Source organism: Physella acuta, unplaced genomic scaffold, assembly GCF_028476545.2.
Source record: "Physella acuta isolate Inbredline_101_S28 unplaced genomic scaffold, ASM2847654v3 ptg001559l, whole genome shotgun sequence".
NCBI classification, from domain to species: Eukaryota; Metazoa; Mollusca; class Gastropoda; family Physidae; genus Physella; species Physella acuta.
Genome location: NW_026733073.1, coordinates 203,532 through 227,265, shown reverse-complemented (window position 1 = coordinate 227,265; position 23,734 = coordinate 203,532). Strand labels below are relative to the sequence as shown.

The 23,734-nt window shown below is 39.0% G+C and overlaps 2 protein-coding genes across 2 annotated transcripts; both read left to right on the top strand.

The window, feature by feature from the left end:
* The first annotated feature begins 213 nt into the window (after positions 1-213).
* LOC131928883 (carboxypeptidase B-like) lies at positions 214-11,384 on the top strand. Its single transcript, XM_059285036.1, has 12 exons — positions 214-361; positions 1,405-1,485; positions 2,813-2,891; positions 3,574-3,707; positions 4,100-4,205; positions 5,884-5,988; positions 6,807-6,911; positions 8,367-8,454; positions 9,156-9,301; positions 9,872-9,934; positions 10,329-10,416; positions 10,926-11,384. Exons 2-12 carry the CDS (start codon positions 1,406-1,408, stop codon positions 11,108-11,110), a joined length of 1,179 nt encoding a protein of 392 aa, XP_059141019.1. The 5' UTR covers positions 214-361; position 1,405; the 3' UTR covers positions 11,111-11,384.
* A 3,725-nt stretch (positions 11,385-15,109) lies between these two features.
* Positions 15,110-22,536, top strand: LOC131928881 (carboxypeptidase B-like). The gene is made up of 12 exons (XM_059285029.1): positions 15,110-15,208; positions 15,762-15,840; positions 17,071-17,204; positions 17,639-17,744; positions 18,063-18,167; positions 18,672-18,776; positions 19,818-19,931; positions 20,391-20,478; positions 20,876-21,021; positions 21,703-21,765; positions 21,943-22,030; positions 22,214-22,536. The coding sequence occupies exons 1-12, from the start codon at positions 15,129-15,131 to the stop codon at positions 22,402-22,404; spliced, it is 1,299 nt and encodes a 432-aa protein (XP_059141012.1). The 5' UTR covers positions 15,110-15,128; the 3' UTR covers positions 22,405-22,536.
* The last annotated feature ends 1,198 nt before the right edge of the window (positions 22,537-23,734 follow it).

Sequence of the window (23,734 nt, the reverse complement as noted above, 5' to 3'; positions counted from 1 at the left end):
ATCACTCCCGGTTTATTTTTTAATGTTATTGATTAAGTAAGGACTGCTCTGTTGGGGCAGTTGTTATTTCATAGACTTTTTAAAATACATAATTAGGGCACCATTACCATCCATTTGAGTATCCTATTCTGACACGTGACAATATAAATTGCCCCGCGAGTGATAGGCCTATCTGTTGCTTCGTCCAATGTACTCTAGTCAATGGATTGATCACAAGCTACAAAATTCTCTACTGAAGTGACACCGTGATTAGCTCCCTTCAACAAGCACCAGACCAGCAGGGGCTATAACTCTAACATAGAAAGCTATCTTGGTCTATACGTCCGACTGTTTGTACTATAAGGAAACACAACTTTAAAAGGTATGGAGACATATTTTATGATTTGCTGTTGAAAGTGAAAGTTTGCATAATAATATTTTTAAAAATAAGTATCACTTTAATACGAATGATACACGAACTTAGAAAATTAGTTAGAATTAAAAAGCCAGTCTGCTTTAAGATAATAGATAACAATTTTGTTAGCTACATTAGGTAACTTTAAAGAAGTAACTTTATATACAAATCGTATACATTATAAAAATGCAAAAATACAGAGTATTTTATTAATTGTCAGTTTCTTTTAAAACTGTTCAACGAATAAGCCAAAAAAGTAAAATGAACCTAAAGCTAATTTTGATTCACGTGTTTTTCGATATTTTTCGCCCTAAAGGTCTCAATAAAATGGGTGGGTGGGCTCAAACCCCACGGGCCACGATGAAGGGGGTTGGGGTGGCAAAAGCCCTTCGATCGACAATAAGACTTACTTGACTTAATCCTTTGTGGCCCCTCGGGAGCAAAGGGCTGCAGTTACACCTCTTTACCCACTCGGTTTGGGGCTGCTCCCCTTATCTGTGCCCACGTGAGCCCAGCGGTCTTACCCTCTTCCTCTACCGTTCTTCTCCACGATCTCTTTGGCCGACCAACTGTCCCTTTTCCCTGGGGGTTACACTCCATAGTTTTCTTTGCAACGTTATCATCTTCCCTTCTCATGGTATGTCCAATCCACCCCCTAATATCCCTATCTATTTGCTGTTGTGTTGGGTTTTGTGCTCCAGATCTTTATTTGATATTTTGTCTGGTCATCTTATTTTGAGGATCCGTCGTAAACTTCTGAAGTTTGGGCCATATTCATAGAGTACTAGTGTATGTCTATCACGTATTAACAATATAAATGCGTAAAATCACCTCGACCCCTTCAATATTTAGGATTTTAAAATCATGCCACAATGGAAAAGCAAAAGATCCCAAACACAAAATCTCATTTTTCTCAAAAGCAGAAATTATGACAACTGTGATTTATTCCCTGTGGTCTTCATCTATTTTGGAACGACAATAAACTGTTTTTGTTTACCATCCATGTCCAGCATGGGACGTCTGACCTTCACCCTGTGTCTGCTGCTGGCCACAACGCTGCTCGCGTCTGCTGAACAAAAAAGTTTTCGTGGGTGAGTACACATTGCTAGCACACGCGATGGTCAAGACGTCACTTAGGTGGACACAACAGGGCAGGGGGAAACAAGGGAAGTCATAAGAAACACGGAGAAGATGAAAGGGAAGAGTTATAGGATATTGGCTGAAAGATCTAACAGTCAGGGTTATGAGTCAGGGTTAGAGAAAGGACGAAAGGGCGTTACCTTGTTGATACTTCGTGCGTCAAAGGGCCTTGTGATATAATGATGATGGTGTACTGCTTGCTACAGCAAAGGGCGGGGGAGGGGGGCGAGAAGGGGCGGGGGATCTGCAAATTAAGCTTCTGTGATCGCTTAAATCCCTTAAATTAAATTAATTAAAAAGATAACTTGTACCGGATTATTTTTTGTTCACAAGTTTTCACGTAGGTCTAGTACCAATTCCGGTTACCTGAAATTACTCAAAAGTTGCTACAGAACTACAAATTTGGTATAGTACTTATATTTGAAATTTTGTCGACATATCTGAAACGGTACTCAAGTTATCGTGTTCACAGACAAATAGAAATACATACAAGAAGATAGACGCACAGAAATACACACAAAATTGCAATCTAAAATTTTCCGACTCAGGGAGGTGTAAAACGTTGAGATTTATGAAAATCTCGATTTCGATTTTTTCGCACGATTACAATACTTTCTCAGTACCTCTAAATTTGTCTTTGTTAATCAAACACGTCACACTATTCATTGTTTGTTTGAGAGTATAAAAACTTTGGAGGTTGGCATGGTCGGGTCAGTAAAGCTCATGGTTGCTAAGCCGAAAAGTCCCGAGTTCGAACCCCTAAGGGCAGATGAGGCTTGATAGCTGGGCACAGCAATCCATCTGGATAGAAAACTGGATAGGCTCCGGTATAAGAAAAAAAATCATTTTTAAATACTAGACAGCAAACAATTTTTTCTCTACAGCTTTTTTTAAGGAACATCTGAATATGCGTTTCCACAAAAAAAATTGTAACATTTTTTTGGTAACTATGAGAACGGCGGCCATATTGAAAAATTAACCTCCTTCATAAAATATTGCATTTGAAGTCCAATAAACAATGAATTCATAATCTTCTACCATGTGTTGGAGGAAATCTTTTCCAACATTACAATGAAGAAAACAGAATGGGCACTTTACTTACTTGCACATACTCGCAGTAGCGGTGCCTTTTTATGATGGATACATGCTGTGTCCTGGACCAGTTCACTTCTCTATTTTCTCCTGCGCTATAACTTTTCCAAACATCCGGACAACTTGAGTTCCCCTTGTAAACATGTTTGATGCACTAAAACCTTGCACTGAATTTTGTCTTGGCAGCTTCCAGCTCGTGTTTGTTTACTCCCGTAACTTGGACGATGTGAAATTTCTGGGACAGCTGAGAGATGACTACGTCAATGTAAGCGGTGCTTCTTTCAGACTTTTTTCTCCGGTGGGGGAACGGGGACATTGGTAGAAGTATATATTTTATATATAAATTCTATTTCGTTCGATGGGGGGGGGGGGGTAGATGATCTTCAAGGGGGCTCCACACACCCCTCCCCGAAGAGCTGCCTGAAAGAAAATCTGAATATAAGTCACATGTCAATTATTTTGTTAAAAATCATGCTTGTCATGCCGCGAATCAAATGTAAGGACACTTTTCTGTCAAAAACAGTTGACTTAAAAATAATTATTCTTTTTTTGTAGAATAGTTTTAAGTAACTCTTGTTTAGATTATGCCGAGGATTGGGTCAGTGCTTTAGATTAAAGATACATTTGAGTTGGTTCTTTTTAAATCTAAATTATATCAAAATTTAATTCAACTTTTCTAAGCAGTAATGCTTTGTTTGTTTATTTTGAGAACCGTTTCATGTTTGTCTTAACAAGAGCGTTTAATTAAACTGTATCGCTCATTTGCAAAAACCAATGATAACGACAGGAAAAAGTTGATAAAACAGTTTAGATTATATGTAATTTTATTCCGGGTGTGTGTGTGGGGGGTGGGGGGGGGGGGTAAAATTAGAAACAAATATAATTATAGCTGGTCAAAGAAAAAGCAACAGCGTTGTAAAAATAATTGTATTCAACTGAAACATCAGATCGACTTCTGGAGAGAGGCTACCCCCGGGCATAACGCCACCGTCATGGTCCCTCCCACCCTGCTCAACATATTCAAGAACAAACTTGACCAGCAGGGGATCAGCTACGTCATCATGGTCAACGATGTCCAGAAGTAAGTGATAGCCACAGTTGATTTTAAAACGGTTTTTAAAAATGCATAGTTTGTGAGTATCTGACAAAAATACTTGAAAATATGCACGGCGTTGAACAGAGGCGTAGCTACCCCTCCCGGCGCCCGGGGACAAACTTTCAATTAGGCGCCCCCCGTATATAATTTATATTTATAATTCAAAATAGCAGCTAAAATAAGCTTATTTTGGCACCCCCTGCCTCCCCGTCGTATACGCCACTGGCGTGGAATCAATTTAATACGAATGCAATATTTTATTTAAAGTATTGTGATAATAAAGCAACGTGTGCTATCATCTGATTTTTAAATCGTATCGAGAAGTATCAAAACATATGTACACATAGACATTTGACGACCGTATCTCTTTATTTTAGAATGGTGGACGCCGGCTCTGTGCGTACACCTGACGAGGAAGTGACAAAGAGATGTCTGGAGTCTGGTACCATAGGTGACCACACCAACTACCACACCTACGAGCAGGTAATAGTCGCGCCCCGTCAACTAGAAGAAAACGACGGGATTATTAATCTGGTACAACATTAGCAGTGTTTCTTCCAGATTTTTTTCTTTGTGGGGGGGGGGGGGGGCACTTGAGATTTACGGGGCACACTATTAAAAATATAGATTTTCCATATAAATGAATAAATGAATGAATGAATGAATGAATGGATGGATGGATGGATGGATGGATGGATGGATGGATGGATGGATGGATGGATGGATGGATGGATGGATGGATGGATGGATGGATGGATGGATGGATGGATGGATGGATGGATGGATGGATGGATGGATGGATGGATGGATGGATGGATGGATGGATGGATGGATGGATCGATGGATGGGGGGGGGGCTTAGACCCACCCCCCCCCCGAAGAGATGCCTGGAAAAAACTCTAAACATTAGAAAAACTTGAGATCCCCTGAAACATTGATTTCAAATCAGTCTGGGCAGTTAACGAGTACTCTAGTAAACACATCTTGTTATAGTATAAACTTTCTAATGTCAGGAATCGTATCGAACCAAACCGACCAACTGACAAATTTCAGTAATTATAGCTTGTTATAGTTTACCGTTACTAATGTCATGAATCGTATCCGATCCAAACACCACCTGCCTTTCCCAACTGACGTCTAGTTTTTGTGTGTGTGTGTGTGTGTGTGCAAATATCTTGTTACTGGGTTGGCATATGTTTCATCAAACATAATACACTTTTTACAAATACAAAGTTTAAGCGGAGATACTACGGTTGATGACGATGCGGGCTGACTAGCTCAATAAATAGCTCTAATATGAAATTACACGGTCTATTCCAGTCAGAGTTTCTTCCAGGCATCTCTTCGCCCCCCCCCCCCCCCCCCACGAAATTTTTTTTACCGCCCCCCCCCCCCCCGAACGAAATGAAATTTATATAATTTATATAGAAAATATTTTCTTTTAACAGTGTCCGCCCCCCCCCCCCGAAGAAAGTGTACCGCCCCCCCCCCCCCCCGAAAATTTCAAGTGCCCCCCCCCCCCCCCCGGAGAGAAAAAATCTGGAAGAAACACTGATTCCAGTGGTTATGGGTGCGATCGAACCCTAGGGGTTCAGTGAGTTTGTCTCAGGGGGTTCAGCGGGGTCTATATAGGCTACATCCGACCTATATTTCGCGATGGGAGTTTGTCAGTGCGGACGATAGAAACTGGGGGGGGGGGTAGAGATGGACGGTATCACCAAAAAGGCAAAAGACAACTGCTCTATTCAATGTTTACTGATTAATATTTCATGTAACAAAACGTACTTTTCTTCAAGAGGCCTGATTCCCAGGAGGCAGAAGACTAAACATTTTTTTGTTTTAAAAAAAAAAGTTAAAAAAAAAAAAGTAATTTGGGAGTTGGGAACATAGTCTAAATTTTGGCTATTAATTTGTATTGTAATTTAATAACATGTTCTACAAATACCGAACTGTTGCTTTTAACATGTACTACAAGTCCCGAACTTGTCGCTTTAAACATGTTGCACAAATACAAAGTTTGAGATAAGTTAAGCCGCTGTTAGATCTGTCCCCTAGACATGTACCCTGTATATATTCTAAGCGTTAACGCCTTGTTTTTAACATATGGGGGTTTAGCAAGGCTAACTTTGAATGACAATTTTTTCTCTCGTCTTGTTCCGTAGATCGTGTCGTTTCTTGAAGTACTCCAAAGCGCCTACCCTCGTCTCATCAATGTATCCCACCTCAAGCACCAGACCCACGAGGGGAGGGCAGTCCACACGGTCAAGGTGAACGCTTTTTTAATAAACATTTTATGTTTTTTGCTATTAATTAGTTTTTAAATTAAATAAATATAAAACCGTTATAATGACAAAGCATACTGCTGACCACATCCCCTTGAGTGCCGAGGTCAGGATACATATTAGCTCTACTTCATTTACCCGATGAATCGCTAGGTTTAAAGAGGAATTTTTACTTTACTTACAATAGCAAACTATTTGATGCACTACAATAAGAAATTGAATAACCAAATATATTCCGCCGTATACAACGCTTTTTTAACCCAGGGTAAAATCTGGGGTCACCCTGAGTCTGGTATTATATGGCGAGTATATATGAGACAGCGTGGCCTGAGCGGTAGAGCGCTAGGCTGCTAACCAGGAAGTCTCGAGTTCGAATCCGGGTCCAAGTCAGCAGAACGTCCCTGGGTCCACCCAACATGTTAGGGAAAGTAAAGGCGGCCGGGAAAAGTGCTGACCACACATTACCTTCATATGCCGAGGTGAAAAAATATACGAACTCTACTTCATATGTCCAATGGATCGCTAGGTCCAAGGAGGATTCTTTACTGTATACTCGCTACTTTTCTCACCTCTATTTTTGTCACTGATGCTTGATCTTATGCGCCCAATAGGGCTGGTAAGTAGGTCACCAACCAGTACTACGGCTCAATAAAACCTGCATGAGCCATATAACTGGTTGGTGGCCTACTTACCAGCCCTATTCTTACATGCTGGAAAGTATGATAAATATAATTAATTAAGTAAAAAAAAAACAATCTATGTATGCATGTTGTAATCTTTTATTTTGCCTATTTTTGACTTAGTTGTCAGGTGCCGCTAGATCCCGCAAGAAAGCCATTATTATTGAAGCTGGCATGCACGCTCGAGAATGGATCTCACCCGCCACAGTATTGTGGGTCATAGAAAAGGTAATCAGTTTAATTAATTTAATTACCTCCGCGGATGGTAACGGGTTGAAAAAGTTATTCTTTGAGTAATCGCAATAGAATTACTGAACGGGATTATTTACTTACTTACTTAATCCTGATCACTCCCTGTGGAGTATAGGGCAACAACAAATCTCAGCCATTCCACTCTGTCTTGGGCGAGCCACTTTAGTTCATGCCAGGTCTTGCCAGTAGCCTGCACTTCTTCTTCCATCTCTCTCTTTCATGTTCCCAGAGGAACATCTAACTCTGAACGGGATGGGAAGTTAAAATTCAGAAGGCGCGGGCGGTGAATCCGATACTGTAGCGTGTGGGTGGGGAAACGCTAAAGCCCTTTCTCTAGCCCTTTATTCATGTACTAGCCATCCCGGCTAGGCCCTGCACTGGCCTAGTGAAAAATGTTTCTGTAAACCACCGTGTCTTGTGTGGTTTTTAAACAGCAGATATTTATGTGTAGAATAAATAAATCATACGACACAAAAGAAATATCTAAAAATACAACTTGTGAGACAAAGGACAAATTCCCGAAAGACGCTTGACTTATTGCCATTTGCCTGAAGGTCGTTTTCCGGATAGGACACTTGCCTCATGAGTATTTGTTAAATTCGTGCAAGTGTCCATTCGGGCGTTTGTCGGGAAAACGTCCGAGTCCTGGATTTTATCCCCAGGCTACGATCCTCATCTTCCCAAGATTTCGAACTCGGGAATTTCGGTTCAGCAGTCTAGAGCTTTCCAACCCGTTCACGTCACCACCAACATACAAATCACAAACATGCCAAATCCTGCTATTTTACTGTTTTTGCATCAAAATATATTAAATCTGACCATCACATAAACACCGAATGTATTGCCTTCTATTTTGACCAGCCACAATATGAAAAATGTTGTCTCATACAGCTTGCCATAGATTACAAAGCAAACGATACCACCGCTAGACTGATGTTGGACAGATATGATTGGTACTTCATCCCAGTCGCCAACCCTGATGGTTACGTGCATACACACTCTACCATAAGTTGGTTTATAATGACTAGTGGGTTTCTCGGGCGTTCGCGAGCAAGGCAAATACAGCGTGCCATCAACTCAGATGTTAGATTTAGAGAATTAGTTTTGAAATACCAACCAGAGGTTTTACGAGATTTTTAAAAATTAGTTTTGTCAAGTAAATCACACTTTTTGGATGTGAAGGTCAATAAGGCAGATGGAGTAGTTCATATCTTGATGTGACTAAACATACTGAATGTTGTCAGTACCATGCACTGTCGACTTTAGTTTCTAGATCTGGGTGGCCACATTGAAGTCTTTGGGACTCGGGCCCGAGATCTGAACTCGAGACTCTTGAGGTAGTAGTAGAAAACTCTACTGACCCGGCCACACCATTCCATTTTTTTCGAGTGAACTGGAGCAACAATCTTAAATTTTCTCTCCTCACACCAGAACCGCATGTGGAGAAAGAACAAACGTTACATCAGCTCCAGATGTACTGGCGTCGATCTGAACAGAAACTTTAAAGCCAGGTGGGGAAGTAAGTCATTCTTTGGTTCTATTATAAAGTCAATTAAAAAAAATATTTACCCTTTCAAATTTGGTAGTGTTCACATTTTTTCTGTGACCTCGGCATATGAAGAGATATTGGAGTTAGCACTATGCCCAGCAGCGTTTAGTTTCCCTAACTTAATACAGGTACCTATCAGGGTTGAGTGAACTCAATGAAATCATACTGGCTCTAGCCAGGGATCCGAACTAGGGATTTTCACCATTTAGGGGGGGCACCAAGGCAAAAAATAGCAAAATATATAGAGAAAAATGATGATAATTCCACTTGAATTAAGTGATTAATTCGAGTGTTAAATAATGTTTTAAGAGGTGCAAATCGAAAGTTTGAGGAGGGGGGGGGGGGTGCAAATCGAAAATTGAAAGTTTGTCCCGGGAAGGGTCGCTACGCCTCTGGGGGTGACACCATTAAGTGCCGCACCAGGTGACACCCGACCTCGCTACGCCACTGCCTTGGCATATTATGAAGGGATAGTGTAGTCAGTGCAATGACCAGTCGCCTTTATTTTTCTTAACGTGAGTCAGGTACCTAGAAAAAATATGTGGATTTCGTACAGACTCCAGCCCCGAATCCGAACTCGGGACTTTTGGGTTATCAGTTAAACACTTTACTATTCGACCACGCGGTTCCTTAAGGCTTACAATACAAAAATAGTGTAATATTTCTCTCAGCCACCGGCATCTCCACCAACTGTGCCAGCGACATCTACCCCGGCACCGGACCTTTCTCCGAGCCTGAGACCGCCAACATCAGAGACCTCTTCAACGGCATCCGATACAAAGTCCTCGCCTACCTGTCCGTGCATGCATACTCCCAGGTGTCGTAATGACTAGCATCAAACTTTACCGCCATCGTATTTTCATTGTTTGATCACTTTCTATTTTTACACCAAGAAAGATAGACAATGCTGCTGTTTGTATTTGTTGTAGTAAGCAACATAAAAAATAGTTGGGGGGGGGGGGGGGTTATGGTATTTAAATGGACAAATGTCTAATAATGTTTAGCACTTTTTTCACGGTATGAAACAGTGGAAAAGTCGTATAAGACATAAAATACAAAATCATACCTAAAAATATCAAAGAATTATTGAAATACAGAAGTTATTACAAGTTATTTCAATAATAACCCTCTTTAGTTTATTTATTAATACAAGTACAAGTATTTCAATAATAACCCTCTTTAGTTTGTTTATTTATTAATACAAGTACTTAGGCGAAATATATTTGTAGCCAAATTATAATTGTTTTAATAAAAGTAAATGAACGCTTGAACGATTATTTCCACACGCTTGAAAAGTTTATTAGTTTTCATACAATGTAAGTTGTAAACAGTTTAACGATCACCGTTTCATTTAAAGTTGTAAACATTTTAACAACCACCGTTTCAGCTCCTCCTGGTCCCATGGGGTTACACCAAATATTTGTCACTCCCACCCAACGCCGCTGAACTGGTAGGTTTCTCCCATCATCAATAATAGGGCTGTTAAGTAGGTCACCAACCAGTTCTACGGCATCATGAGCAATAGAACTGGTTGTTGACCTACTTAACAGCCCTATTGGGCCTTTACATCAAGTGGTGAAAAATTATGCAACAATAGTATTGTGTAATAAATAAATAAATAAATAAATGAATATTATATATATATATATATATATATATTTATACATTATATATATACACACACACACACACACACACATATATATATATATATATATATATATATATATATATATATATATATATATATATATATATATATATATATATATACACAGACACACAAACAGTAATTGTAAACTTTGCAACCTCCCTCACCTCACACCCATTTTCACCCCAAACAGAATCGCGTGGCTTATAAAATGTGGAAGGCTCTGAAAGGCAAACACGGCTCTCATTATGAGTTCGGCACTGCCTGGGAAGTCCTCAACTGTAAGAAATGTTACATCCGTATTCTCATCACTCACACATACACACACACGCACACACACACACACACGCATGCACGCACGCACACATACACACACAAACACACATACACACATATGACGATTCATTAATTCATTAAATCATTAATTCGTTAATTAATTAATTAATTCATTCATTCATATATATATATATATATATATATATATATATATATATATATATATATACATATATATATATATATATATATACATATATATATATATATATATATATATATATGTATATATATATATATATATATATATATATATATATATATATATATATATATATATATATGTATATATATATATATATATATATATATATATATATATATATATATATGTATATATATATATATATATATATATATATATATATATATATATATATATATATATATATATATTTAAAATCTCACACTAAAACTAGGAGACATACATCAACCAAGCCTATATTTCCTACAGACGCTGCCGCGGGCACCTCTAAAGACTGGGCCTTACGTCGCAGTAGAAACATCTACTCCATGTCCTTCGAGTTGAGACCAACGGAAGACAACCCCGTTGGTTTTCTCTTACCTCCCTCGGAGATCGTCCCAACAGCCGAGGAGTTCTACGAAAGTCTCAGAGCCATGGCTCCAGAGCTAAAGTGAAATATCACGTGATCTGTTATCGGATAAAAACATAAATAGGGAGAATATTTTGTCGATTCTTTTTAAAAATTTAACTTATAGCTCCGTCACTAGTCACGATGGGTTTTATTTGCTACGTTTTAAACTGGCATCTACTAGTATTATTATTATTATTGTGGTTGCGGAAGTTGCAACAAGGGAAACCAGAGTCGGAAATCATTTCACATAAGGGGCTTAACTCCTGTTTGATCTCGAAGTTGTCTCTCCAAGATAGATTTTATGCGTCTACGACAAATTCCCGAAAGACGCTTGCACCCAGAGGCGTAGCAAGGGGGGGGGGGGGCGTGGGGTGCGGACCGCACCGGGTGACACCATTTAGGGGGGTGACACCAAGGCAAAAAATAGCAAAATATATAGAGAAAAATTTGAGGGGGGTGGTGCAAATCGAAAGTTTGGGGGGGGGGGGGGGGGCAAATCGAAAATTGAAAGTTTGTCCCCGGAAAGGGTCGCTACGCCTCTGGGGGGTGACACCATTAAGTGCCGCACTGGGTGACACCCGACCTCGCTACGCCACTGCTTGCACCAAGGCCGTTTTCCCGAATAGCAAATTTAATTTAGAAAAAAAACAAACAACTAATTGTATTATTTTTACCTATTTTCCAAATTGTGTTTTTATTTTAAAGATATAGAATGTAATAAATAGTAGAGGAAAACAATAAAAAATAAAAATCAACAAACGAAAAGAAAACACTGCTGACGTTTTTAGTCATGATATTTTTATCTAGTCTTTTTTTGCGGCTTCTAATTGATGCATCACTGTTAGTCAAATTTCAAGCTGAACATTTCTACCCCCTGCTAATTTTATCTATTAAATTCGCGAAATATCAATTTTTTGCCCCTCCCCCCCCTCCATTATAATTATTCATGTTGGTGAAGCGCCCCCTAGCTGAATGGTTGGTGGCGCTTTGAATCAGTGACTATCCCGTAAAGGTTTCTATTGTGGTGCCACACAAATGATGTAGAAAACAATTAAATCAATGGGTAAATCCTTGTAGGCATTCTTAATTTTAGTGTTGGAAGGGATCTTCTCAAACACAATTATTATTAAGTATACGTGTCAACTCTTTATGCGCCACATTGACTCGGATTTTAGCCTGCTTTTCTTTTTGGATTTGTTTCCGTAGTCTTTGTCCAACCAAGAACAAATTACAAGTCAGCAGTTGTTTGATTTTGGAGTTAGACCTAGAGAGGAGTGGCTATCCCCAGCTAGCGAGCCTCATCTGCCCGAGGGTTCGAACTCGTGTCTTTTCGGTTTAGCAACCATGAGCTTTACCGACTCGACCACGCCGACCCCGGATAGACACAAAATCTTTCCCATGCCAAATCGTGACCAACATTTGAAGTCATTGAGCTATAACTAAATTTTTATGTGTTTATGTCGACCAAACATCCTGCTTACATGATCATAAATGGCATCACGCTTCTATAAAATCTGGCCATCATGAAATCAATGGTAGAAAGCTACTTGCCAGGTAAGCAGGTCGTAGATTTCAAACTCATAACTTAAAAAAAAAAAAGAATTAGAAACGATGAATATTCTACAAGTTGTCAAAATTTACTATCGCGTTTATCAATAATTCCACAGCCACCTTTTATTAAAAAAAAAAAAAAAAAAATACAACTAAGTATTACTGAAGATCGTATCGTCTTAGGAGGTGAAATAGAGACTTAGAGGGATCAGCCAGTTATACAGCCATGACGAAGTTAGTTATAGAAACAACTGTAGGAGAAAAACTCCGTACATTCGTTGACCAGATACTATAAGTAAAAACTACCTTGAAGATATGGCATTGCCTGTTTAAAGACGAAAAAGATCACCTCTCTTTTAGGCAGGTCTACTATGAAAGGTGACTTCACAAAAACACTAGGCTTACAGAATTGATGGAGACGGAAACCAGGGCGTCACAAAAACACCAAGTTTGAAGAATATGATCAGACGCCATCGAGAGAATTGCCCAGAAGAAGAAATGAAAACTGTAGCTGATATCCAATACGACATCAGAAGTGATGGCGGATTTAACATTTAAAAACCGTTTCATTAAACTCAGAAAACACGTTTAGAATTAAAATGAAGAAAACAACAAGAGATGCTAAAAAAAAATATCCCCATCATGTTTTCCATACATGCGCACTGCCTAATCCACTAACGTTAACTTTATTTTTATGGGAGAGTTACGACAAGAAACCACCACTTGAATATACTCGAAGCCTGGGACCTCCTAGACAGACCGACAGGTGGCCGCAATATATCTTGTTGCTATGGTTATCTCTAACCTACTTTCACAACTGAAATCACTCTTACCAACCTTTTCTCACTAAAAACACGATGGCTTTCTCTCAGGAGGCTGTGACTAAAATGTTACTTCAGAAAAAATAGTCTGTTACATAATTACTTCAGAAAAAATAGTCTGTTACATAGTATTACTTCAAAAAAAAATAGTCTGTTACATAGTATAACTTGAGAAAAAATAGTCTGTTACATAGTATAACTTGAGAAAAAATAGTCTGTTACATAGTATAACTTGAGAAAAAATAGTCTGTTACATAGTATAACTTGAGAAAAAATAGTCTGTTACATAGTATAACTTGAGAAAAAATAGTCTGTTACATAGTATTACTTCAGAAAAAATAATCTGTTACAAAAGTATTACTTCAGAAAAAATAGTCTGTTACATAGTATTACTTCAGAAAAAATAGTCTGTTACAAAAGTATTACTTCAGAAAAAAGCAGGAGCAGTCTGTTGTAAAAATGTTCTGTTCACAAAAAAAAAGCAGTCATGTTACTTTACAAAAACCCAGTCTGTTACAAAAAATTACTTCACTCAAAGGTTAATGTTAATTTTTAGTACTAATCTTTTAGATTAAGATCTACAATATTTCTACCATCCATTATTATTATCTTTAAAAGTACATTAAAGCATATTCCAACAAACCAATAATGATTATTGTAGTTAGACTTGACACAGATAAAAAAATACTTTTTGATATACATTCGGTTACGAAATCGTGACCATTAATAATTCATCTAATTGGACTACTGTTTTTCCTTGCAATTTTTCTATCGTAAACGCAATTTGCCGTGAACTTTTATTGTAACCAAACATCGAGTTTACATGATCGTAAATGGCTTGCAGTTTCTATAAAAACTGGCCACTCTGAAATCTTGTCACAAAACTTGCCAGGTAAGTGGATCAGTGATTGTAGCCTCACTTCTCAGGATCTTTGGCTGGGATTATCGTTAATTTACTTTATTTAAAAAATTTCAAGCGTGATAAAATAAATAAAAAATGCTGCCTTCGTATTCAGAAAATTTAACAAAAACTGCATTTGGATAAAGCGACCCTTGACAAAACGCTTGAAATAAAATAAGTTAAAAACCTGCATGTGGTTAAAGCGATCCATTGCAAAATTAAAATGTTTAGTTTTGTCACCAAGTGAAACTGAAGATTCCAGAGTGAATTCAGATAAAGCTAAGGCTGTCGGACATCACGAGAGCCACAGTACTTCTGCTTCCTTTGCCCAGGGGGTTCCTGATGAGTGTAAAATGCGGCAGGCCAAAAAAAAAAAAACAACAAGGAAACGCTTTGAGAGAGCGACACAAACAATATAGGCTACCACTGGAGACAGTTGGAAAACTAGCTAGAACCGAATTGCTTGGAAGCCTGTATTTAGCGGCCTATATCCTAGTGGGGCGGCAGAATAACTACTGCAATAATTCCCCAGAAATAAGCAAGCCAGATTTTATCAGCATTATTAAATGTTGAAAGGGCTAAAAAAAATTGTTTAATTGATGGGTTGCATTGAAGTTTTGAAAAACATCGAGAATGTAAGAAAAGGAAGAAGTTAGACCCCCCCCCCTCCCTTGCTCGCAGAGCACAGATATATACATCTTTTAAAATTGGCATCTTTACGAACTCAGTTGTCAAACAATAAAGTCTAACTTATATTTGTCGAATGTTCGATTTTTTCCAGCTCCACCATGGCCAGTCTAACTTTCTCTCTGTGTCTGCTGTTGGCTACAGCTCTGGCTGTGTGTGCCGAGCAGGACAGGTTTGATGGGTGAGTACTAAACAGATGAAGTGTGTGTTGAGGGGGAGGGGTCAGTACCTTAGACAGTAGGAGTGTGTGTAGGGGTGGGGATTTGGTACCTTTGTCCGTGTAGCTGTGGGGGGGGGGGGGGGTCAGTACCTTAGACAGTAGGAGTGTGTGTAGCTGTTGGGGTCGGTACCTTAGACATCAGGAGTGTGATTAGGGGTAGGGGGTCAGTACCTTAGACAGTAGGAGTGTGTGTGGATTTGGGGGTCGGTACCTTAGCAGTTGTCTGTGTAGTGGAGGGGGTCAGTACATTAGACAGTAGGAGTGTGTGTGGATTTGGGGGTCGGTACCTTAGCAAGAGTCTGTGATGGGGAGGGGGATCAGTACCTTAGACAGCAGGAGTCTGTGTAGACGTGGGGTTGTTGACACCTTTGACAGGGCATCAGGAGGCTTGTAGAAATATTAAGTACAACGTTTACACTAATGTTCCTCCTATCTCCACAGCTTCCAGTTTCTGTTCGTGTACTCACGTAACTTGAAATAAAAATAAACCCTGAATCTTGAAATCTATTCACAGCTTCCAGCTTCTGTTCGTGTACTCACGTAACGTGGATGACGTCCACTTTCTGCACCAGATAGGAGAGGATTACGTTGATGTAAGTTTGGATAGTTTTATTTGGCCTGGCAGTTCAATGTGGGGTGGGTGTAAAATGCAAATTCCACTTAAATAATAGTATTTAAAAGAGTTAGTTATTGTCAGAAATGTTTACGGTTAGAGTTATGGGAAAACATAGCCTTTAAAGAGTTAATAAATTGTATTAATTCACATTTTTATTTTTAGCCAAACTAACAATCGAGGCTTTTTCAGACTAACAGTAAACTCGTCTAATATATCTGAAGCACTCAACAGTTTAGCTGTTTTACTTTCTCGTATACAAAGTATAGAGAAAGTATTGTAATCGTGCAAAAAAAAAAAAATCGAGATTTTTGCAAATCTCGACATTTTACACCTCCCTGAGTCGGAAAAACATAGTTTTGCAATCTTGTCCGTATGTCTCTCTCTCTATCCCTCTCTCTCTCTCTCTCTCTCTCTCTCTCTCTCTGTGCGTCTGTAAACATGATAACTTGAGTACCGTTACAGCTAGGTTGATGAAATTTCACCTACAAGTATTATATCAAATTTGTATATCTGTTTCATCGTTTCAGCGATTTCCGATAATCGGAAGTAGAACTTTTTCTACTTTCAATTTTTCAAAAGCCTATTACTTGAGTACTGTTTCAAATAGATAAATGAAATTTCACATATAAGTATAATATCTAATTCTCTACCTTCTATCAAATTTTGTGTAACTTCCGTTGATCGGAAGCAATAATTTTGGATATTTCCGATTTCTCAAAAAACGCGTGTGAATTTATAAAGTACTAATAATATTCCGCACTATTATACACATTTTGTTTGGCGATCACTTGGTGTGCAATTCTTTTTTTATACGAGATTCTATTCTATTTTTAAAAGTTTAAAAATGGATTAAAAATCGTGCCTATGTCCCGAGTTACCATCCCCTGTAGTGTTATATAAGAATATTCGAGAAAGTTTAGGGGAGTTCACTTCCGGTTATTTTGTATTGTGTGCGTGCTTCAATCAGTGTTTCTTCCAGACCTTTTTTTCTCCGGGGGGAAGGGGGGAATCACTTGATATTTTCTGGGGGGGGGGGGGGGGGGGGAAGGGCCGACAACAGTAAAAGTATATTTTTACTATATAAATTCGTTTGGGATGGAGGAGGTGGTGGGTAGAAGAGATGCCTGGAAGAAACTCTGGCTTTAATTTGAAAGCTTTCGAAGTGTAGTTTTATTAATACTGTTGTATTCATCCACTAAAACTGCAGATCGACTTCTGGATCGAACCTACCCATGAGCACAACGCCACCGTCATGGTCCCTCCCACCCTGCTGAACTTGTTCAAGAACAAACTTGACCAGCAGGGCATCAGCTACGTCATCGCGGTCAACGATGTCCAGAAGTGAGTAGTATGTACACAGGTCACAGATAAGGTTATACATTTTTTAGTCAAGTATTGCAGATTTGGTTACTCTAGGCGACCTTCATCTGTTATGTTATGTTTCAACAACGGAATAGCTACTCACACAACTTTCTTGAGTCTTTTTACATAGGACATATTCGAGTTTACTCAGCTTTAATGGGTACCTAGCTCTAGTTGTATAATGTAAAGGCGGCTAGATATAGCGCTGACCACATTATTTCTTCTTGTGGTAAGATAAAAAGAAACAGATACTTTATTTTCATCTGCTTGATGGTCAGTAGTTACACGTTCTTGATGAGCAAGGGCTACATACGATGTACAAGTCTCTAATAGGTAGCGGGGTAGTTACAACGTGCCTTAAAAGGTACACAGATAAACGAAATGTCAAAGACCTTTAATCTTTTTTTCTCTAGAGTCGTTGAGGCTGGCTCAGTTCGTACATCAGAAGAGGAGGTTGCCAGAAAGCGCGAGCTGACAGGTGCTAAAATTGACCACTACAACTACCACACCTACAACCAGGTATGTTTTCCTAAAAAAAGGTGTGGACCATTGACTAATTAAAGGTGAAAAATAAAATTCCATTGTAGTATTTTTAAATTATATGTCTATATTTAACATGCGTCTTCAAATATTGTTACAAGCAACACGGACTAATGTATGTTTTTTTTTAGTTTTACGTCAGTAACTATTAAAAATGTTTATTATCTATGAATGTGGCATGTTTTAATGGTATTTGTCTATGTACACCAAAGCAAATAATAATAAACAGAGATTTTTATAGTCAGTCTGCCGTTTTATGTATAACATCTTATTTTTAAACCCCTTTTTGTTCTGTAGATTGTGAACTACCTTAATGAACTCAAAAACACGTACCCATCCCTGATCCAGTTGTCTAACCTCAACTACATCACACACGAAGGTAGAGTGGTCTACCTTGTCAAGGTAATTTCCTTTCATGTTTATTTTTTAAAGATAGTAGACTTGAAAATAATAATGATTTTTCTTGGTTAAAAAAGGATAGAGTGGTAGGCTGAAGTTGAATTCAACGGGCTATATGGCCATAGTTTCTTTCAGATATATTTCCTTAGGGTAGGCACTGGCCCTCTCCCCATAGCACGCTAACCCCCCCCCCCCCCCCCCCTCAAAAAAAAATTAATAAAAATAAATTTAAATTTAAAAAAAAACAACAAAAAACAACAACAAAAGATCTAGAAAATGTATAATTTATATTAAAATATATACTGAAACCACTTTCCACCTCCTACCCAGAAATTTTAAGTGCTCCCACCCCCCTCGGGAAGTGGCACCCCACAGGGGGAAAATGTCTGAAAGAAATTATAATGCATAACATATTAACACCCAATCCCCCAAAATAAAAAAGAAGAATAAAATAAATCCATGTCAAACTAGTGGTCACGTTTTTGATTGTCCCGTTCATTGTTCTAGATGACAGGATCCGCTGGTGCCAACAAGCAAGCCATTATCGTCGAGACTGGCATCCACGCCAGAGAGTGGGTCACTATTGCCACAGGACTGTGGGTCATTGAAAAGGTAATCCATTCAGTAGCCTTTATTTCATGAGACAGACAACCACGCTAGGTAGTGGGTATCCATATCAACAGGACTCATAGAAAAGGTAATCCATTCAGTAGCCCTTATTTCAAGAGACAGGCATCCACGCCACAGGACTGTGAGTTATTGAAAAGGTAATCAATTCAGCAGCCCTTATTTCGTGAGACAGGCATCCACGCTAGAGAGTGGGTCACCATCGCCACAGGGTCATTGAAAAGGTAACCCATTCAGTAGCCTTTATTTCATGAGACAGACAACCACGCTAGGTAGTGGGTATCCATATCAACAGGACTCATAAAAAAGGTAATCCATTCAGTAGCCTTTATTTCATGAGACAGACATCCACGCCATAGGATTGTGGGTCATAGAAAAGGTAATCCAATCAGTAGCCTTTATTTCACGCGGTGTTGGCGTTGGATACAGGGGAATTCATAGACTGAGTCTGTTGGACATCGTCAGGTAGAGTGGGCTAGACAGCCCATCGTGGAGGAGGAAGACAAAGCTTTATTGGACGAACAAGTCCATTTATAGGAGCTGTTTCATCCCGCTTAGAAAAATAACTGGAATATAACGCCATAGAGTCACTTGTAGGCCTAATTTGTGTTTTATTAAGGCGTCACATAATCAAAACCACACTTTGTGATTTAGCGCACTATTACAAAATAGATGGGACGGCGTGGTCTAGCAGTAGAAAGATAGTCTGCTAACCCGAAAGTCTCAGTTAAATGTCCCCGAATCCACCCACCTATGATGGGTACCTAGCTCACGTTAAGGAAAGTAAAAGATTTGCTTTAATACTTCTATATGAAATTTCATATATAACTGTACGTTAGGGAAAGTAAAAGATGTTGGGCATAGTGCTGACCTCACTTTACTTCATCTGCCACATATGTCTTGGGCACGAACGGGAAAAAAGATAATGATGATTACAGAATTAGCAATGCATTACTCCAAATTAAATTTTAAAAAATTAACTGGAAGTAGAGAATTGTTTTCTTACAGATGATCTCGTTATTTCAGCTCGCCATGGACTACACAGCAAACGACGCCACAGCTAGACTGATGCTGGACAAATACGATTGGTACTTCATCCCAGTCGCCAATCCTGATGGCTATGAACACACATTCAACAGTGTAAGTTTTTTTTAATAATGAGAGCGGTCGTCTTTTACACAGGCATGGCGAATACGGTGACTAGAAAAAACGCGCAACAGAAAACGAAACTACGCTATGGTATTTTAAAAAATCGATAATTTTAAGACGTTAGCAAAAAATAACCACATGTAGATTGTAACATAATAAAAAAAAATGTTCACGAAATATGACTAAATGGAAGTGTATGTGGATTGAGTTTGTGTTTGCTCAATGTTCTATTTTGAGCAGTTTTCGGTCGCGCATTTTTCTGGGAGCAAGCAAATACAAAATGATTAGAATCTGGACTAAAATAGGGCTATAGTTAGCTCAGCTATACAAGCAAAAACTACGTTCTCTGTGAACACGCAAAGAACCAACACTATGTTAAATTCTAACCAAAAATCACTTTTAACAGATTAAACTCAAATAAAAAATGTAATGTGCTTTTCTTACACCCAGAACCGCATGTGGAGAAAGAACAAACGTTACATCAGCTCCAGATGTACTGGCGTCGATCTGAACAGAAACTTTGACGCCATGTGGGGAAGTAAGTCAAAGCACAATAACTTGTCAAAAACTCGGATCTGTGTTTACAATAAATCTGTAGTGTATTTAGCATTAAATACCTTACGCTGCAGGTTGAGGTCAACCCGTCCCGACTTAGCATATGGTATTAAATGCATCAATTAAAAGCTTAAAATTTTAGTAATATTAAAAAATAAATAAAGATTCCTACTAATAAAGATTTAGACCTAACGATCATTGGGGAAGATGAAGTAGTTCATATGTTTCTAAACCTCGGCATATAAAGGGACGGTGTTGTCAACACTATGCCCAACCACCTTTACTTTTCCCAACGTAAGTCAGGTACCCATCACAGCTGGGTGGACTCCCACAGTAACAAACCCGTCAGTAGTAAAATACAATGGAAAACTTTATTCCAGCCACCGGCATCTCCACCAACTGTGCCAGCGACATCTACCCCGGCACCGGACCTTTCTCCGAGCCTGAGACCGCCAACATCAGAGACCTCTTTGATAGCCTGTACCCCAACATCGTTGCTTATCTGGGCGTGCATGCTTACTCACAGGTATCGTAGTTTCTATCACACAACTTTACTATCAATTTCTTGTCGTTTACATGTCATATTTAACATGTTACGGTCACTTCTATTTTCTCTCTTGTAAATTAATGTCACATACGTGTAGTTTTACATTCACATTTCAAAAGGTAACTTTTTCTAGTTATTAGCTTTGTTGTAAAATCCCCACCAAATAGAGGAATGTTGTAGTTTACTTTTTGGGGTACAAAACGAAAAATTAATGGTATTTTGCTTTGGTCGGTTTTTAGTATGACCTGAAGTGGCTAAAAGTAAAACTTCATGAAACAAGATGTACATTCGCCTTTTTAAAGCCGACACCTTTTTATAGAATCTAAGTTACATGTTTTAATTATTGTAAAAAAGCCAGCAATCTTTAGTAACAAAAAACAAAATGTTAAAAAAATTAATACAATTACAATACTTGTACTAAAAACGTTATTTCCGTGTTGTTTGTTCTTTATTCTTCCAACTCTTTAAAAAATATTGAGGTTCTAGACTAGTGGTAGGCTAAATTATTTTGTTTTTTAAGTTGTTAAGTATCTGTAATCGAAATTTGAATTATTATATTCCTTTTTTGCGAAGAATCTTGTATACAAATCTCGATTTAAAAATATATTAGTTGTTTTGTTACAATTTGTAGTTTAAAAATGTAATGCTCACCATTTTCAGTTCCTCCTGGTCCCATGGGGTTACACCGAGTACGTTTCTCGTCCAGCAAACGCTGCTGAACTGGTATGTATGTCAGGATAACCTCATACAAAACTGTTCTTTTGTTAAATTTAAGTTTAACTGATGGTTGAAAAAATGGATATAGCGCCTTGAAAAGCTGTAATCTTTTGTTTAAAAGGGTTTTGTATAGGTGCAAACTGTTATCTTTTGTTTTATCGCCCCTCCCCCTCCCCCACCCAGGACCGAGTCACCCTAAAAATGTTGCAAGCCCTGATTGCCAGACACGGAACCCAATACCTCCATGGAACTGCCTGGCAGCTTCTCAACTGTAAGTGGTGTTAAAATTTTTATTTCTAAAGTTGAGGCATATTTAGCTATATAGATTTGCTATACGTACATTATATATATATATATATATATATATATATATATATATATATATATATATATATATATGTGTGTGTGTGTGTGTGTGTGTGTGACAACTAACCTTATACTTCCAATGTGACAGACGCTGCCTCCGGCTCCTCCAAAGACTGGGCCTTACGTCGCCGCACTAATCTCTACGCCATGGCCTTCGAGCTGAGACCCGCGGCCAACAGCGCCACCGGCTTCCTCCTGCCTGCGTCGCAGATCGTTCCCACGTCTGAAGAATTCTACGACTGCATCAGGGCTATGGTCCCAGAACTGAGAGACATTTAATTCTAAACTTCAAATGATTAAAACCTAAAAAAAAAAAAACAACTCCAGTATTTTGGTGTTTCTTCAAAGCATTTTTCTGTTTATTTGATTTTGCCAGTGTTTCAAATTACAGGAAATAAAAAAAAAATCATGGTTCAGTTTTATTTATATTTAGCGTTTAAGACAAGTTTCTTTCAGTCATCTCTTCTGCCACCCCCCCCATCGAAGAAAGTCTTCTACTACCCCCTCCTCCGAACGAAAATTTAGTCCGCCGCCCCTCGAAAATTTCAAGTGCCTCCCCCGGAGAAGCTAGTCTGAAAGTAGCACTGGGGGCGGGGGCGGTCCCCCCGATGAGTGCCCTGAAAAAGACACTGCCCTGGGTTCAGCGCCTGGGACGACCGCCCCCCCCCCCGAAGAAAGTCTACCGCCCCGTCCCCCCCCCCCCGAAAATTTCAAGTGCCCCCCCCCCCCCCCGGAGAAAAAAAGTCTGGAAGAAACACTGTACACCTCTGGGTAGGCCTGCAATTCCTGTTGTTCTTTTGGTGTCACCTCGGGTCTCTTCATTGAAAAGACAGGATAGCTTCCGGCTTGTACTCCAAGAAATTAAGTCTAGGCCCATACACTATTTTATAAAATGATTGTACCAAAGATTGTATGTAGAATCACCAAAAGATGTAACAGAAAATAATATAAAAACAAAACGCAGTATTTTAATTCTGAAGTAGGCTACGTTATCACAATACGCACGATACAAAGGTAATTCGTAATGAATGGTCATTCATAATGAATGGTCGTTCGTAAAATGGCGTCATTATTTTTAGTTTATTTTTTTTCCCACCTCCTTTCCCATCTTCACAAAAAGCCAGACCCCCTCCCCCGACCCCCTAAAAAACATCACACTTTAGCCTCCACACACTTGGCTTTAAGTTTGGGAAAACTTTGATTCAGTTGCTTCCCTTTAATAAAGGAATAATACCATTAAATATTGATAAGTTGATGTTGCAATAAACTTACTTCCCTTATCACTAAAACATCGCCCGCCAAAAAGAAAAATGGTAATAAAAATACGGTTGACCAGACCTTTTCGCGACTCAAATAACAGCCCAGTCTGTCTTCTAATTTTGAGTTGTCACCACAGTTTCTTCCAGGCATCTCTTCAGAGAGGGGGGGGGTGAGGAAAGTCTAACGCCCCTCCCCCCGGACGAAATGGAATTTATATAGAAAATATATACTTTTAACAGTGTCCGCCCCCCCCCCTGAAGAAAGTCTACCGCCCCCCCCCCCCCCCCCGAAAATTTCAAGTGCCCCCCCCGGAGAAAAAAGTCTGGAAGAAACACTGCCCCGGGCGCCG

Excerpts from the sequence above, each read along its gene's own strand:
- LOC131928883 (XM_059285036.1), top strand. The coding sequence starts at position 1,406 with ATGGGACGTCTGACCTTCACCCTGTGTCTGCTGCTGGCCACAACGCTG. Across the intron at positions 2,892-3,573 it reads TGAGAGATGACTACGTCAAT|ATCGACTTCTGGAGAGAGGC; the intron begins GTAAGCGGTGCT and ends CTGAAACATCAG. Across the intron at positions 10,417-10,925 it reads TGCCTGGGAAGTCCTCAACT|ACGCTGCCGCGGGCACCTCT; the intron begins GTAAGAAATGTT and ends TATTTCCTACAG.
- LOC131928881 (XM_059285029.1), top strand. The coding sequence starts at position 15,129 with ATGGCCAGTCTAACTTTCTCTCTGTGTCTGCTGTTGGCTACAGCTCTG. Across the intron at positions 15,209-15,761 it reads GAGCAGGACAGGTTTGATGG|CTTCCAGCTTCTGTTCGTGT; the intron begins GTGAGTACTAAA and ends ATCTATTCACAG. Across the intron at positions 15,841-17,070 it reads TAGGAGAGGATTACGTTGAT|ATCGACTTCTGGATCGAACC; the intron begins GTAAGTTTGGAT and ends CTAAAACTGCAG.